The sequence below is a fragment of the Palaemon carinicauda genome, chromosome 37 (genome assembly GCF_036898095.1).
Source record: "Palaemon carinicauda isolate YSFRI2023 chromosome 37, ASM3689809v2, whole genome shotgun sequence".
Taxonomy (NCBI): Eukaryota; Metazoa; Arthropoda; class Malacostraca; order Decapoda; family Palaemonidae; genus Palaemon; species Palaemon carinicauda.
In genome coordinates, this window is record NC_090761.1 from 26,338,075 (window position 1) to 26,356,538 (window position 18,464).

Consider the following 18,464-nt stretch of genomic DNA (forward strand, 5'->3'; position numbering starts at 1 on the left):
CGATTTCTGCGAGCAATTCACGAGCAGATGTGTTGGAACCGTGACCAATTGCGGTATCAACACATTCACCTCATCCCTCTGCACCTTCCACCTCCAGAAGAAGACCTACACCCTTACCAGAAAGGTTCAAGGAGCACCCTAATAGGTTTTTGAACGTGCCCATCAGTCCGGACTTTCCTTCGTGCCCGAAGGAATGTGTTCCTCTGCCTCAGAGGTTATCACCTTCGTCAACTGGAGCTCCTTCTAAAGTTCCACCCAAGGAAACTCTCCTAGGGAATCCCAAGTTCCTATAACTCAGGATCAGGTGACGGGTCTGAGTTGGTGGATGGTAGACGAAAACCTTCGAAGGGGCCAGAATTTCTGGATTTGATGCTTTTCACAGATGCACCTCACGATCTCCGGCCTTGGTCAGAGTCAGAAAGGTACCAGCACATAAATCTTCTAGAGATGAGAGCAGCTCACCTAGCTCTTCATCAGTTCCAACAGTTGCTGGCAGGTCACTCTGTAGTGTTGATGAGCGACAACACCACAGTAGTGGCTTGCATAAACAAACAGGGTGGTACCTTTTCACAGCCTCTATGCCATCTTGCAGTAAAGATCCTCAGATGGTCAGAAGGACATTCGGTGTCAATATCAGCTTGATTCATTCCCGGAAAGACGAATGTGCTCGCTGACAATCTGAGCAGAGCGACTCGGATAGTAGGCTCTGAATGGTCTTTGAATCGTCAGATAGCCAACAAAGTCCTGACTGTGGGGTTCCCCGACTGTACACTTGTTCCCAACATCTCTGAACAGCAAGCTTCCACTGTAATGTTCTCCAGTCCCAGACCCTCGGGCTCTATGGCAAGATGCATTCCAACAACGGTGGGACAACATCGACGTGTACGCCTTTCCTCCGTTTTGTCTGATGAGAAGACTACTCAACAAAACCAGTGTCCAAAGATCTAATGATGACCCTTGTAGCTCCTCTATGGCATCATACAGAGTGGTTTCTGGACCTCCTGCAACTTCTAGTAGATCTACTGAGAGAACTCCCTCCACGACCTGATCTACTCTAACAACCACACGTGAACATCTTCCACAAGACTGTACAGTCGCTTCAACTTCACGCGTAGAGACTATCCAGCGTCCTATCTCAGAAGTGCTTTTCACGACAGATTGCGGAGCGAATGTCCGGATACAGTACTTGCGTATGTCCTCAGCCTCGGTCCACCAGAGTATTCTGTGGTTTATGTCGTGGAAGGAATACCTCTCCACTCTATGCCACTATTCCAGTAATAGTGAAGTTCCTTGTATACCTTCGGGAGGAAAAGCTCCTTTCAGTATCGTCGGGGAAAGGCTATCGCTCAGTTTTAAGCCTTGCCTTTAAGCTGAAAGGAGTGGATATTTCCTCTTTGTTGGAGCTTTCTTTACTCATTTGGAGTTATGAGATCACTTGCACCCAGTCAGAGATTAGGCCTCCTCCTTGGAACGTGGTTCGCGTCTTGAGATCCTTAAAAGGACCTCCTTATGAACCATTACACCATGCAACTGACTGAAATCTCACTTTGAAGACGGCATTCCTGCTCGCTTTAGACTCGGGAAAGAGAGTCGGTGAACTTCATGGCCTCTCGTATGACATCGCCCATTCAAGGGGATGGGGGGAAGTGACACTCAGCTTCATCTCTTAGTTTATTACTAAGACTCAAAATCCGGGGGTGCTGGACCATATGTTCGGGCCCTTTCAGATTGCGAATTTGTTCTGTAACCAATGATCCAGATCAGTTGTTTCTATGCCCAGTGAGGAGTTTGAGGTACTATCTTGAACGCACTAAAGCAACACGGCCCAGACTAACATTTCTGTTTGTTAGTTCAGGGAGAGTAATGAGAAGGATCACCAAAAACACGGTTTCCTCCTGGATTTGCCAAGTAATCGAAAGAGCGTTGGTTATCCTCCTCAGGCTCGTCGACCTAGAGCCCATGATGTCAGGGGAATCAGTGCTTCCCTGGCATTCAAGCGCAACTTTTACGTGTTGCAAGTTCTCCAAGCAGGCGTGTGGAAGAGAGACCACCTTCACAGTCCATTACTTAAAAGATGTGACCCACAGGAGACTATACGTTCACTATCGGTCCTGTGGTGGCTGCTCAACAAGTGGTTTAAGATACCTTAGGCTCTTTAATGGACAAGTAGCAGTTGGTTGAGGGCATTGGTTACCTGGGTTAAAACTAGGATGAATGAGAAGAATGTCTGGCTTTTGTTTCTTCATCTTCCCCGTCCTTGGGGTACAGCAACATGGGTCCCTCTGCTAGCTGGCTTCAACCTCTGCAGGTAATTATCACTTCCCTTGTGTAGCCTAGTATAAGTTATAAAATTGTTATACTGTCCACATCCAAATTTCTTTCTGCGAGGGAGCAATAGGATACATCTGGTTTTCCTATATAAACTCGGAAAATTTTTATGAAAATTAACAACCTCTATTACACTGCATTGCACAGGCCGCTAGTATACTCACTTTGAATATTTCAACGAGGTGTCAAAGTTTTCCTTAGACATATACAGTACTGTACTAGGTAAAACCAGGTCAATGTCCATGCCAGATCTAGGACTTCCACCCACCTAAGAGTGAGTCATCCACATAAATAACAGGAGGTTTGTTAGTATGGGAACAAATGACAGATTTGGAGATAATTTGTATTTTTCCTTAACTAATACAAACGTGGAGTTATATAAATTAGCCCGCTATCACCTATCCCCCAGAAGTCCTGCCTGCAATCAAAAGTGACATCTCACTGCTGTGAGAGTATATATAGAGGCGGCTGGGTATCCCCCAGTTGACTCGCTCAAGCGGATAGGCAGGGTTGCCACCTTGCAATTAAAGTCTAATGGCTAGCTCCAGCTGGCACTGAAAGATAATCCACATAAATAATGGAAGGTTTGTTAGTATGGGAACAAATGACAAAGTCGGAGATAATTTGTATTTTTCCCTAACTAATACAAACTTCGGAGTTATTTATATGGATTATCTTTCACATAAATAACTCCAGGTTTATATTAGTTAGGGAAAAATCCAAATTATCTCCAAATTTGTCATGTTTCAGATGTAGGTAATGATACTCTTAGGATGAATTCCATCTCCTGAATGTAGTTCTTGGGGTTGCTGAATCTCTTAATAGAGATCAAGCTAAAATTAGTGTATGGTGCAAATTGTGGGGGATGAAGTTGAATCCTACCAAAACTCAGAGGTTGATTGCAGGCAAGTCAAGGACAGTGGCTCCTTTACATCAAAATCTTTGCATTGATAATATCTAACTATACAGTACAGAAGCCCCTATGATTATGATGAGTAAATTTGAACACAAGCTTGCAAATTTGAATTGGTATATGGGTATTTCAGCAGTCTGTAAGTAAAGAATTTGTATCGTATGAAAATTTTTAGTGGACAAGTTTTAACAACACCTCAGTGCAATTGACAGGAATCTATGTGGTGCCCACATGACACTCGCATAGTGTTTATGGGTGTTTCACCCCATTTTAGCTTTTATTGTCATACTGTATCTCTCTCTTTCTATGCTAAGCTGCTTTCCCTGTTGGAGTGATTGATCTTATTGTATCATGGTTTTCTAATTAGGGTTTTAGCTTTGTAAGTACTGATGGTGATTTTAATCATATCTTGTATGAAAAAATCTTGGTCTGTCAAATTCTTCTACAATAACAGATCCAAAGATAGACTGTTTAGATTATGGGTAAGGTTAATGTTTGGTTTTGCTGCTTGCTATACAGTAGTATATCATGCTATATGGATATGTTTTGTCGATGTGTCACAGGATGTAGATACAGGAGAGGAGGTTCCTAGCCCCCTCGTCCCGTCCCTTTTAGTCGCCTCTTACGACATGCTGGGATAACGTTGGTGCTATTCTTGTTTTTATGCCCCCGCGGCCACAGGGTTTGGGTGGATGGATTGAGTGAAGGAAGCTCTGGGTGATAGGAGGATAGATGTGAGCGAGGCAAGAGAGGGTGCTAGAAATAGGAATGAATGGCGAGCGATTGTGACGCAGTTCCGGTAGGCCCTGCTGCTGCCTCCAATGCCTTAGATGACCGCGGAGGTAGCAGCAGTAGGGGATTCAGCATTATGAAGCTTCATCTGTGGTGGATAATGTGGGAGAGTGGGCTGTGACACCCTAGCAGTACCAGCTGAACTCGGTTGAGTCCCTTGTTAGGCTGGGAGGAACGTAGAGAGTAGAGGTCCCCTTTTTGTTTTTGTTTCTTTGTTGATGTTGGCTACCCCCCAAAAATTGGGGGAAGTGCCTTGGTATATGTATGTATGTATGGATATGTTTTAGTTTACCACTATACAGTACATCCATCCTGGTCATTGTAGTATTCAGCTCCGTGAATTGAAATTGGTATGCTATGAAATAAATAATTTTTTCAATATTTACACAAAATTAAGATTATTTACCTCTCACTTCCCACCTCATTGGTTCTTAGTTGGTAATATGTTCCCTCTTTTAAAGAGACAGTGGATAGATTTTTTTTTTCGTCTGTTATTTGTTGTTAAGATCACAGGTTAATTACGTGGTTGAGGTCTTTTTTTCATCTGTTATAAATTTATATTGTTAAGATCATAGGTTAATTAGGTGTTTAAGGTCTTTTTTTCGTCTGTTATTTGTTGTTCAGGCCCCGATGCTTGATGTGATTGCTTAATTGATATTACATGAAATATATCTATGTAAATATTTATTGAAAATGAGTTACGTGGAATTAATGAATGCATGAGAAGGTAGTTGGTCGGTTGGGAAACAAGATAGTGACGTCATAGGTTAATTACGAGTATAAGGCTTTTTTTTTCATCTATTATTCATTGTTAAAATCCTGATATTTGGTCTGTCCAGAGTTGTGTATTCTCTGGCATTTGCTAGATCAGGTATCATACTGGAATGGCAGAATTCTCTTACAGTATTTTAGTTTTAATGTCCCGAAGCTTTCAATTCAAAAAGGTAATATTGTAGCACTATGAATTTCTGGTATAAAAATAAATTATTTTGGATATAAAGATTTTCTTTATTTTTAAAACTTGTTCTTTATTAGGAAAATAATTTCTTGATTTATATGTTTCGCAGCTTAGGCATCATTGGTTAACATTGTCAGAATATGTACACTGTTTATCTTGATATTTACAGCTTACTTTTTTAATAATTATCATTATTATTATTATTATTATTATTATTATTATTATTATTATTATTATTATTGTTATTATTACTAATTATAATTATCATTGATTATAATAATTATTATTTATTAAATATCTTTATTAATAATAATGATGATTATTATTATTATTAATGATCATTATTATTATCATTATTATTATTATTAATTATTATTGATTATTGTATGTTTTCTTACAGTATCGGAAGGTTTGAGAGAAATCAAGCCCTTAGTCGTACCTGAAGTATTTACCACAAGAATAAATAGCGGTGATGTTATTTATTCAATGGTTTTTAAGCCCCATAATTTCACACAGGGCAGAAAATACCCAACAGTACTTAGTATATATGGTGGACCTCAAGTTCAATTAGTTACAAATACTTTTAAGGTAAGTTATTGAGAATTTTAAGTCTTATTACATCATTATTATTTTAAGACAAGGTGTCAACAACCTACTAATAGTTACCTACCGGTAGTGGGAAGGCAACTGCTCCTCCCTGGCTCACTGACAAATTTCTGTTTGTTCCAACACGGTTACTTACCTAGAACTACCTTCTTAGGAGTTACTGGTTAACTCTACCTAACCGACCAGCTTTTTGTATAGTTTACCCCCCTCTTCCCGTTTTCTATGGGGTCAACCTCTGGCAGTGTGGTCTGTTAACACCACCTCTAGTGTAAAAACTGATCCTTCCTCCTATGCTTTCCTGCAGAGGATTTGACCGCAACCAAATGCTTCTTGCGACAAGTGTGCTTGTATGTGTTAGTAGTCTTTTGAATACTTCCCTGATGGGTTGAAGGGACTGGATTTTGAGACCTATCTCAACTTAGTTGGCTAGTAGGGCAGACACAATTGCTTTTCCCTTGAGGCTGCTTAAGTCTTGACCTCTCACTCTAACACTGATACTCCCTTTCTCTTCTCTCCCTGGTAGGCCATTTAATCGAGAGGGGTGTCCTTAACATTGACAGTCCTTGAGGTAGGGAGTCCTTCCTGTTTCCTTGGGAAAACAGAGAGTTTTACTCCTGAGCGAAGTCTTTATTTCAGATTTGAGTAAAGATGGAGCCCTTGGGATATTAAGGCAGCTCTCAGGCGTCCTTGTGGAACTGGCCCTCTCCATCAAGGAGTAGTCCCTTCCAGAGAAATCATCAACTGTTCAGGCATACCCACTCCTTCACTCGACTTGTCCAAGAACCTAAAAAAGTTTTGTTTTCCTGGCTCTCTTCCCTTGGGAAGTGCCAGTCCTGCCCCTTCAGACAATATTGCCCTTGTGATGATCAGCTTACGACTGTGGGTGCCTTCTTCAGATTTTCAGGTCCTTGTCCTTTCAGGATGTCTCCTCCAGAGCACTAGCTCCTCAAAGCTTGCTTAAAAGTATGCTACAACATTGCCAGATCCTTTGTCTTTGCAGGAGGAGGACTTTTGGACCCTTTCTACAGTCACCTTTGGTGTCTTTGGAAAAGCCTGCGTATTATGCATTCCTCCTTTGGAGGGAGAGGTTTCTCCCAGGTGCCTTCCGAGAGAAGTCCCCTTCAGTTCAAGGGTGCCGTCTGACACCTCTGGAATGACCACGTCATACATGATTATCACTTGGCTGCATCTTAGAGGAGCATTTAACATGGCTCGAATCACTCTCAACCTTAGCAAGATACTCAAAGCCTCGAAGGACCATTAGGTAGAGATACCTTCTTCTCCTATAGTTCCGACAATTATCCCAAAAGATCTGCACCTCTACCTGACCAGTTGGGCCTGCCTTACGGCCAGGTATTCCATGGATTAGTAGAATTCTCTCCGCGCCTTGAAGAATTTTCAAATGTCTCATCACAGAGCATCTTTCCTCGGAGTATCTAGTCTGGTTGGGTACAACTTGTTAACTTCCCTGGCAAAGGGTAGATGCAGTTCATAGCTAGCTATAAAGAGGCTGTTGCCAGACCAAGGACCAGATAAGGAATGCAATTTCCTGCTCGAAGTCAGTGATGAAGGTCAATTGCTGGGCTATAGAACCAGGTTTTTAATATTGGGGTGTCAGCAGTAGAGTGATTCTTGGTTGCACGTCCTTGGACAGGACTATCTTCTTTAAAACGGTGGTTATATCCAGATTATACGACTTGTGTTTCCTCTTTTCCCTTAAGAAAGCCCTGTAAAGACTGTTAATTTAACTACGAACAGTAGCCTTGCCTTCTGAACAGTCTCCTTCCTTGTGCAAGTATCGGCAGGAGGAGTCTATGGGCAGCATAGTCTGATTTCGGGAGATGAAGGAAAGTCTCGTCCTCTTTCATTCTCGGTATCACGGTTCAGAAAACAAAGTCAGTCAATGCTTAACTCCTGCATTCTCCTTCCTGACTGCAAACCAGGGGAAAGTAACCAATAATCTGATTTGGTTATTCTTGTGCTTTGTGACCACACCTGCAACTCCTTTCGTCAGTGCGACCATTAACATTGGAAACAAGGGCAAAAGTTACGTTCGAGTCTGGTATGAAAGGAAAGATTCTGTGGCCTATCTTTTCCCTTCAGGCTTCCCCTCTCCTGGGGTACAGCTTCAAAGACCTTGCCAGCTGGACTTGATATCAATACAGGTAAGCCCCACTCAGCATGTGGCTATTCTGCACTTGGGTATGGAAGTCTTTTCCCCACATATAGTCATCCCAGATGCACGATTTCTGAGTATCCTGTGTTAGTTTTCCATCCAGTAGGAAAGGGATCTTTTTTCCACCTAATAATTAGCTCTTGTGTAAGGGACGACAATTTGTATACGTATGAGAACGAATGATAGATTTGGAGGCAATTTGTAATTTTCCTTAACTAAGCAAACATGAGTTTTTTACTCATACTTTCCTGCCAACATCAACTTCTTAGAATGTTCCAGCAGGTATTGTAATGGTTTGCCCGTGAGCCAAAGGAAGGGATGGTTGCCTTCCTGCTACGGGTAGGTAACTACCAGTCTGTTGTTGACACCGTGTTATAATTTCTAATTGCCTTATTGCAGCATTGCTGTTATCATTCTTATATGTAAGGGACTCGTGTTTGCATAGTTAGGGAGGAATACAAATTATCTCTAAAGTTTTCATGTTTAAAAGAATTATTTATATCACAAAATGGAGTAATTTTAAAGGAAATACACCTTTTGACTTAAATAGTTATGATTTTCAGCATCCAACTCATTACATGAAATAAACTTATTCACCTATGCATATATGGTACAGCATTGGTGAGACTTGATGATTTCAAAGATTGAAAGAAATTTGAATTCTTTTCATTTGACTTTATTTTTAATTTCAGGGTTTTAGACACATGCGAACACATATGCTTGCTGCGCATGGTTTTTGTGTTGTTTGTATAGATTCACGGGGCTCAGATAATCGTGGAATGGGGTTCCAAGCTCACCTTATGAATAGGATGGTAAGTAAATTAAGTTGTTATTCCCAAATATATTCAATTCATTCAATTATTACTTTGCCTCTTACTTATTATTTCAAATATACCAAAGAGGCTGTGTGGGTTGTGTATATCATATGCATTGCTTATTTTACTGTGTTTCATACTCTACATTAACTTATTGTTCTGCATTTGCAAATTTTCTGTGATTTTTAGATGGTTGAAAATATAGCCATGAACAGTTTATACAATTAGCTAAAATCAAACAATTTATTCTTAGTCTATTATGTTTTTTTTTATTTCTCTAATTGAATTGGATATGAAATTAAATATTTTTTCTCAAAATATAATGATCAAACTTAGATACACTGGATTTGTTCCAAGTTGTCTTACCTTAACAAGAAAACCTCAATGAAAAAAAAAAAAAAATCATCTTGTTTGGAAAAATGTAATTCTAAAGGAACAAATTAAATGTTTCTGTAATTATATCAGGATTTAATTTAGATTTTACCATATTTCCCAATGATGAGATAAAATAATGGTAATGATCTTTCCAATATTGAGGTGACCCTGCAGGTAGGAATAACCTTAACACTTATCTCTCTCAAATTTCAGGGTACGGTCGAAGTAGGTGATCAGGTGGAGGTCTTACAACTTCTGGCTGGCCAGTGTGATTATATAGACCTTACACGTTTGGCTGTGACTGGATGGTCCTATGGTGGTTACTTGTCACTCATGGCATTAGCACAGCGACCTGATATTTTTAAGTAAGACCCTTTGATGTTACTGTATAATCTATCATTAATAGATAAGTTAGAGATTGGGGGTGTTTGATAACGATTAATATTCTTTAACTAAAAAAAGGATAATCGCAGACCTCAAACTTCTTCAATGGAAATTTCTTTTTTATAATTACATGAGTATTTGTAGGATGATATATTACCCAAGTACAAGAAGTTCGGCTTTTTTTTTTTTTTAATACAAATTACTCTTGGTGGAAAAATGTAAAACACTTTATTTCAGATCCAAGTATGCTTCCACACCAAAACCTAATCAGTTGTTAAATCGTAACATATTTAATCATTTGAACATTACAAAGAGGATTTTAATTTTCATATAATGATCCTAATGAACAGTAATTGAAACATGGTTAGATCTTACCCTTCAAAGGGTCCTAAGTGACAAGCACTAGTGAATGCTGAAGAGGATGTATAGTTACTGCACCCATCAGGACACTCCAAGACCCCTTATTCCCTGAGGTAATTAGAAAAAAAACACTTTTATCAGCTATGAGAGAGAAGACAAACTGAATTGTATTTATATTTATATAAAATGAAATACAGAGTATTCTTGGTTATATAACACCAAATAGAAGAAACAAAAAGCCATTATTACACAAGTTCTTGAAAATTTACTTTTATAACAGTATAAGTTTCAATTACCGTATTTGATGGCTACAGGACGCACTTTTTTCCCAAAATTTTGGCTAAAAACATCGCCCTGCGTCTTATACATCGTAGGTAAAGTTTGAGACCTTCCGTAGGCTTAGGCTAATCTAACTCGTCTTACGCTAGGTACTTTTACCTGCACTAAACTCAATTCATCCTTATTTTATTTTTATTGCTGGTATTGTTGTATTAATACCGGTGCTTTAAAGATTAATTCTATAAAATGAAAGCAATTTAAACTGAAATGCTGTGACTTTTGTGTATAAACATCAGCTGACAAAATGTAAACATCGAGTCCTGGTTGTGTTCTCAGCAATCTTTTAACTTTCTCTTTCCTTAGCCTTCAATAATTTTAATGGTATCGTTAATAATGGTAGTACTGTAATCAAATTTAGATTAGCTTATTTATTTTTCATTAAAAATCCACCATGATTCGAATTACCCTCCCTTTCTCTCCAATCAAGCACCATCTTCTCTGTCGCATCATACTCTCATTAGCGGTACTTTATTGTTGACTAAACACAAACAAAATGGCTTTTCTTTTATGCGACGTGTAGAAATTTTTTTGGGATATGGCAAGTAGAATATTTGTAATAACTTCTTTACTAAAATCTTTTAGTATTGTTAGTTATCGCTTCATTGTGTAAATGCGTTTGTTTGTTAACTGTGATCAGTGAGGAAATGTAAACAAAACAACGTTTTCTGTTTTAGGCAGCGTTTTTTAGGAAAAATTTGATATAGAATTGCTCTTATTCCAATTATTTTGAATTACTAAGGACGAAGTAAGTAAAACAAAATACGTTAATAACATTCTTATGTCATAACCAATAATTGGTAAGATATCTCTTGCTGCCAAAGGTAACTTATTCACAGATGTGTAAATGCGTTCGTTTGTTCGTTATGATCACTGATGGAACGTAACAAAGCAATGGTTTCGGCTTTGTATTGCGAGTTTAGTAAAAGCATGATGTAAAATGGTCTTTATCTGATTTATTTTGGATTTCTAATTATACAACAGAAGTTAGCCTATGCATTAATGGTCGTCTTATGAGCAAAATACATATGTTTCTGCTTGTGCAATGTACAGCTAGACCATTTTCAACCATATAGGCCTAATTACACTAAAAACACTTTTCTTGAATCTGACCTGCTGAAATGAGGGTGCGTCTTATAGGCCGTCAAATATGGTACTAGTCTCTTCTTATTATATAACAGAGTATGCACGTCTTTGGTCTGATATAACTTGATGCCTTTTTGTCTTTTTGATTGAGGTATCTTCAAGATTATGTAAGTGAATGCATCATTACTGAAAAGATCTTAAAGTTTAATTATTGAGGACCTAACACATCCCAGCATACCCAGTTATATAAGAAATTTTTTCAAGCTCTTGTGTAATATATATATATATATATATATATATATATATATATATATATATATATATATATATATATATATATGTGTGTGTGTATATATATATATTTCTTATTTTAAATATTTAACTTAGCCGGTGAATATATAATAGCTGACGTCTCCGGCGGCTCGACAGAAAAACACAAAAACTCGCGAGCGATCGCTATGAAGGTTGCGGGTGTGCCCACCAGCGCCAACTATCGGCCAGATACCGCATATACATGTAAACAGCTCCAGTTCTTCTCTGTCGGTCTGATCGACAAGTTGATTCCATTACTCGCTGTTAACCTGGAGTTTTTCAACAGTCTTGGTGAAGTACTTCTTTTTGGTTTTGAGCTTTCGCAGTGCAGGTGTTTTTATCTTCAATTTAAACTCTTGAACTCTTTTTTGGATAGATTTAATTGTTGATGACTTTGGATTGTTTTTGGACTTTCTTTGACTTTTCAAAATGGCTGACCCTTCTCCAATTCCTAAATTTCGTAAATGTAATGCTAGGGATTGTAACAAACGTCTTCCAAAGGCCTCTCTCGACCCACATACTGTGTGTTCTAATTGTCGGGGTAAAACCTGTCAATTAGGAGATCGGTGTGATGAGTGCGTGGTACTTTCGGAATTCGACTGGCTAGAGTTTGATAAGTATTCTCGTAAGCTAGAGAGAGATAGGGTGAGGAGAAGTTCCTCTAGATCATTAGAATTTTCCTCCTCCCATGCCCCTGAACCTAATCCTTCCCCAGTAGTAGTTGTGCCTGAACCTTCTACTAGCACTCATGAACCATCAATGCGGGATATGTTACGTGCCATTCAAGCTTTGGGCGAGAGAGTTGAATCTTTAGCTACGGACCGTAATCAACTCATGGCGGATGTAAAAGAGTTAAAGTGTCAGAGTGCCACATTAGAAAATCGTGGGGATAAAGTGATTAGTGCGCAAAGTGTTATCAGTGTTGCGACCGAGGGTTCGTCTGTTCGTGCCTGTCGTTCGCCTAGTCCGAGACCTCTTGCAAGCTCCCAAGCCCCAGGGAGAAGTAATGTCGTAGGACTTATGGGTACTAGAGGCTTTAACCAACGAACAGACGTTCCCTCTATGGTTTCGGGCGTGTCTCGTCAAGACCGCCCCTACCATAAGACGAGTGAGGCGATTTTCTCCTCGTCATCCGAAGGCTTCTCGCGTAAGAAACCATGGAGCAAGGTTTCGAGACCCTTAAAGCGAAAGTCAGTCCCTTCAGGACAGGTCCAGCGTCCTGGTTGTAGCCATTGGGACAGCTCTGACCCTGTGCAGTGATCGGAAGACTGCTCGCCGCCTAAACAGAAGCGTAACACAGGCTCCGAGAGTCTTAGTGTAGGCAATGTTTTGCAGTCACAGACGTTACCCTCGTCTCGAACCGCACCCACTCCCGTTGATCCTAAATGGGTTGTGCTGCAAGATATGCAGAATAAGCTTGCCTCTCTTATGGAGGATTATACTGCTGAGCAGGTTCACGATGATCCTCGCCGTTTAGCTGATCGAGATCCTGGCCGTAAGCCGCCCAAACGAGCCTTTGCTCGTCCTGTTGACGTTGACGTTACAAAGTCACGTCAGTCACGTGACGTAGAGCCTCACTCGATGCAGTCCCGTGTTGACTTTCAGCCGCTTGTGGACGTTCAGCCGCTGCCGCATGCTCGTGTTGACGTTCAGGACGTTCGCCAACCAGCGAAGTTGACTTGTTTTGACGTTAAGCGTCAAGCACTGCAGTCAAGAGTTGTTTTGACTGCTCAGTCTAGGCAGTCAAGGCAGTCTCGAGTTGACGTCGAGCGTCCTCCCGCTCCTGTTTTTGTTGCTAGTCAGTCCGTTAAGCAGTTACATGACGTAGCGTCCTGGACTGCTACTGATGCTCCTGTGCGTGTGGACTCTGCTTGTCAAGCATTGCCACCAAGGCAGGTCTCTCCCTTGCTTGAGACTCATCAGTTGTCGGACGAGGTTCCTTCAGATGAGGACGTTGCTGATCCTCATCCTGATGATAATCCTTTGGACGTTTTGTCAGATGTAGAAGAACCTAAGGCTGTTCAACCTTCAATGGATTTTGAGAAGATCATGATGATTTTCAAGGATCTTTTTCCAGATCATTTTGTTGCTGTTGCTCCTCGTTCGCCTCCGTCTGAGTTTGCTCTAGGCTTAGCTGCTACCAAGCCTGCCTTTACTAAGCTAGTGCTTTCTCGCTCTTCTAAGAGGGCTTTACGTCTTCTAGGCGACTGGTTGGATACCAGGAGGAGTTTGGGGAAGACGGCCTTTGCCTTCCCACCTTCTAAGCTTGCTTCTAGATCGAGCGTCTGGTATGACACGGGAGAAGTTCTCGGCTTGGGAGTCCCTGCCTCTGCCCAGGGTGACTTCTCAAGCCTCGTAGACTCTCCCCGTCGCCTGGCAATGAGACGCTTGAAGATTTGTTGGTCCTCCTCGGACCTTGACCATCTACTTAAAGGCGTATTCAGGGCCTTTGAAGTTTTTAACTTTCTTGATTGGTCTTTAGGAGCATTAAGTAGGAAGATCTCGTCTGCCGACCAAGATGTATCCTTACTTATCATGTCCTGTATGGACAAAGCCATCCGCGATGGCTCCAATGAGCTCGCCTCCACCTTTACGTCGGGAGTCTTGGAGAAGAGAGAAACCCTTTGCTCTTTCCTTTCAGCAGGAGTTACTCCCTGTCAGAGATCGGAACTGCTCTTTGCTCCCTTATCGGCTGCCTTGTTTCCACAACAGCTGGTTAAGGATATAGCTGCTTCGCTTGTGCAGAAGGACACACATGACCTGATGGCGTCCTCTGCTCGCAAGGGAGCTCCTTCTTCATCCTTTACTGTGAGACCCAGGATCGAGACTCCTGCGTCTAGATTTATCCCGCCCTTTCGTGGCAGAGCTCCCAGCAGGGGAGGCTCTCGTGCCGAGGGAAAGAGAGGTAAGAAGAGAGGAGCCAAGTCCTCCCGTGGCAGAGTCTGACTGCCCACGGCCTCAGACAGCGGTAGGGGCCAGATTGAACAGCTTCTGGCAGGCCTGGGAGAAGAGGGGTGCAGACCAAGAGTCTGTTCTGTTGCTCAAAGAGGGGTACAAAATTCCGTTTGTACGCAAACCTCCTCTAGTGACAACTCCCATAGACCTCTCTCCCAGGTATCGAGAGGAGTCAAAGAGACAAGCCCTTCATCAAGAAGTGTCTCTGTTGCTAGAGAAGGGAGCGGTGGTGAAAGTCTCGGACCTTCAATCACCGGGGTTTTACAACCGTCTCTTCCTAGTCCCAAAGCATACAGGAGGTTGGAGACCAGTGCTAGACGTCAGTGCGCTCAACGTTTTTGTTACGAAAACAAAATTCACGATGGAGACCACGAAGTCCGTCTTAGCAGCGGTCAGAGAGGGAGACTGGATGGTCTCTCTCGACCTGCGAGATGCGTACTTCCACATTCCTATACACCCGGATTCCCAACCGTTTCTGAGGTTTGTTTACAGGAATGTGGTGTACCAGTTTCGAGCACTGTGCTTCGGCCTCAGTCCTGCTCCTCTCGTGTTTACGAGGCTCATGAGGAATGTGGCAAAATTCCTTCATCTATCGGGAATCCGAGCCTCCCTGTACTTGGACGACTGGCTTCTCAGAGCATCGTCTAGTCATCGCTGTCTGCAGGATCTACATTGGACGTTGGGTCTGGCCAAGGAGTTGGGACTTTTGGTCAACTTAGAAAAGTCCCAACTGATCCCATCCCAGACTATTTTATATTTGGGGATGGAGATTCGCAGTCCAGTTTTTCGGGCTTTTCCGTCTGCCACCCGAATAGAACAAGCCCTGCTCAAAGTCCAACTAATGCTGAAAAGAGAACGTTGTTCAGTCAGGAGTTGGATGAGTCTCGTAGGGACTCTCTCATGCCTGGAGCAGTTTGTCTCGCTAGGGAGACTGCACCTTCGGCCTCTCCAGTTCCATTTAGCCTCTCACTGGAACAAGGGCAAGACTTTAGAGACGGTATTAATCCCAGTCTCCGAACCAGTAAAAGCATGCCTGAACTGGTGGGACAGCAATATCAGTCTGAGAGAGGGCCTGTCCCTAGCAGTCAAGAACCCAAACCACGTGTTGTTCTCAGACGCGTCGGATTTGGGTTGGGGTGCGACCCTGGACGGTCGGGAATGCTCGGGTCTGTGGACCTCAGTTCAGAAGAGCATGCACATCAACGGCAAGGAGCTATTAGCAGTCCACTTGGCCTTGATGAAATTCGAAAGCATTCTTCGAAACAAAGTCGTAGAGGTCTACTCAGACAACACCACAGCTTTGGCGTACATCTCCAAGCAAGGAGGCACTCACTCCCACACGCTGTACGTGATCGCAAGGGACCTTCTCATATGGTAAAAAAATCGAGGCATCTCCCTGTTGACGAGATTCATCCAGGGGGACTTGAACGTCTTGGCAGACTGTCTCAGTCAGAGGGGTCAGGTGATACCCACGGAATGGACCCTCCACAAGGACGTGTGCAAGAGTCTTTGGGCGACTTGGGGTCAACCCACCATAGACCTCTTTGCCACCTCGTTGACCAAAAGATTACCAATCTATTGCTCACCAGTCCCAGATCCAGAGGCGATCCACATAGACGCGTTTCTACTGGACTGGTCTCACCTGGACTTATATGCATTCCCACCATTCAAGATAGTCAACAAGGTACTGCAGAAGTTCGCCTCTCACGAAGGGACAAGGTTGACGTTGGTTGCTCCCCTCTGGCCCGCGAGAGAGTGGTTCACCGAGGTACTTCAATGGCTGGTAGACATTCCAAGGAGTCTTCCTCTAAGGGTAGATCTCTTACGTCAGCCCCACGTAAAGAATGTTCATCAAAGCCTCCCCGCGCTTCGTCTGACTGCCTTCAGACTATCGAAAGACTCTCAAGAGCTCGAGGTTTTTCGAAGGAGGCAGCCAGTGCGATTGCGAGAGCTAGGAGAGCTTCTACCATCAGAGTATACCAGTCGAAGTGGGAAGTCTTTCGAGACTGGTGCAAGTCAGCATCTGTGTCCTCTTCCAGCACCTCTGTAGCCCAAATCGCAGATTTTCTTTTACATCTGAGAAATGTTCGCTCCCTCTCAGCACCCACTATTAAGGGCTACAGGAGCATGTTGGCTTCGGTCTTTAGACATAGAGGCTTAGATCTTTCCAACAATAAAGATCTCCAAGATCTCCTTAAGTCTTTCGAGACCTCTAAGGAACGTCGTATGGCAACTCCTGGATGGAACTTAGACGTGGTCCTAAGGTTCCTGATGTCAGACAGGTTTGAGCCATTACATTCAGCCTCCCTGAAGGATCTCACCCTCAAGACGCTTTTCCTAGTGTGCTTGGCTTCGGCTAAAAGAGTCAGTGAAATTCATGCCTTCAGTAAGAACATCGGCTTTTCCACAGAGAAAGCCACATGTTCACTTCAACTTGGTTTCCTAGCCAAAAATGAACTGCCTTCTCGTCCTTGGCCTAAGTCTTTTGATATACCTTGCCTGTCAGAGATCGTAGGCAACGAACTTGAAAGAGTACTGTGCCCAGTTAGAGCTCTTAAGTTCTACTTAGCTCGTACTAAGTCCTTACGAGGTGGATCTGAGGCATTATGGTGCTCAGTTAAGAAACCTTCATTACCTATGTCAAAGAATGCTTTGTCATATTTTATCAGATTTTTAATCCGAGAGGCTCATTCTCACTTGAATGAAAAAGACCGATGCTTGCTTAAAGTTAAGACGCACGAAGTAAGAGCTATAGCAACTTCCGTGGCCTTTAAGCAAAATAGATCTCTGCGAAGTATTATGGACGCGACCGTTTGGAGAAGCAAGTCGGTATTCGCGTCATTTTACTTAAAAGATGTCCAGACTCTATGAGGACTGCTACACACTGGGTCCATTCGTTGCAGCGAGTGCAGTAGTGGGCGAGGGTTCTACCACTACATTCCCTTAATTCCAATATCCTTTTAATCTGTCTCTTGAAATGTTTTTAATCTTGTTTTTGGGTTGTACGGAAGGCTAAGAAGCCTTTCACATCCTGGTTGATTTGGCGGGTGGTCAAATGTCATTTCTTGAGAGCGCCCAGATTAGGGGTTTGATGAGGTCCTGTTGTATGGGTTGCCGCCCTTGATACTTCAGCTCCTGGGAGTCTTTCAGCATCCTAAGAGGATGGCTGGGCTTCGTGAGGAAGACAGACTAACAAGGCAGAGTAATCGTCTAAGTCAACTTCCTTACCAGGTACCTATATATATTTGGGTTTTGTTATGATATAACTGTCAATGTAAACTGTATTAATACTGGTTTCTACCCACCACCATGGGTGTGAATCAGCTATTATATATTCACCGGCTAAGTTAAATATTTAAAAATGATATTTTGATTATAAAATAAATTTTTGAATATACTTACCCGGTGAATATATAAATTAAAGGCCCCCCCTTCCTCCCCGATAGAGACCCAGCGGGATGAGAAGAACTGGAGTTGTTTACATGTATATGCGGTATCTGGCCGATAGTTGGCGCTGGTGGGCACACCTGCAACCTTCATAGCGATCGCTCGCGAGTTTTTGTGTTTTTCTGTCGAGCCGCCGGAGACGTCAGCTGTTATATATTCACCGGGTAAGTATATTCAAAAATTTATTTTATAATCAAAATATCATTTTTTTGATAAGGCCTGTTTTATAATTATGAACAAATTTCAGGTCCTTCCTGCAAATAGCAAACTTCTGATTGGTAATGTGTGACTGTGTAAAGTTTTTTTGGCTAGATATATAGAGACTTTTAAAATTCAAACTGCTTTTGTATGTCAGATCTCAAACTGCCTTCAGTCATTCAACATACTGGCCTTGATATATCCAGTAATTGTTTTTTCATCTGAGGCAACATTAGTAAGTCTTTCATCATAGAGAATCCCCTTGTCCAAGGTCTTGTTCATTTAGTACTATAATTCTTGAGAATACCCTCATTTAAGCATTTGGAGAACATAGGCCTCCATCTTACAGCAGTCAAAACCTTGTTTCTACTAGTTGTCACATCAGCCAAGAGGGTTTAAAAGTTAAAAGCTCTTATCATAATG

General features: G+C 42.0%; 1 protein-coding gene across 1 annotated transcript in view; it reads left to right on the forward strand.

Annotated features, from left to right (window-relative positions):
• The window catches only part of LOC137629521 (dipeptidyl peptidase 8-like), a 68,088-nt gene that overhangs the window by 41,412 nt on the left and 8,212 nt on the right, over positions 1 to 18,464 (forward strand). Inside the window, 3 exon segments of the mRNA XM_068360905.1 lie at positions 5,392 to 5,579; positions 8,466 to 8,585; positions 9,177 to 9,328. Of these exon segments, the coding sequence (XP_068217006.1) occupies positions 5,392 to 5,579; positions 8,466 to 8,585; positions 9,177 to 9,328 (460 nt within the window).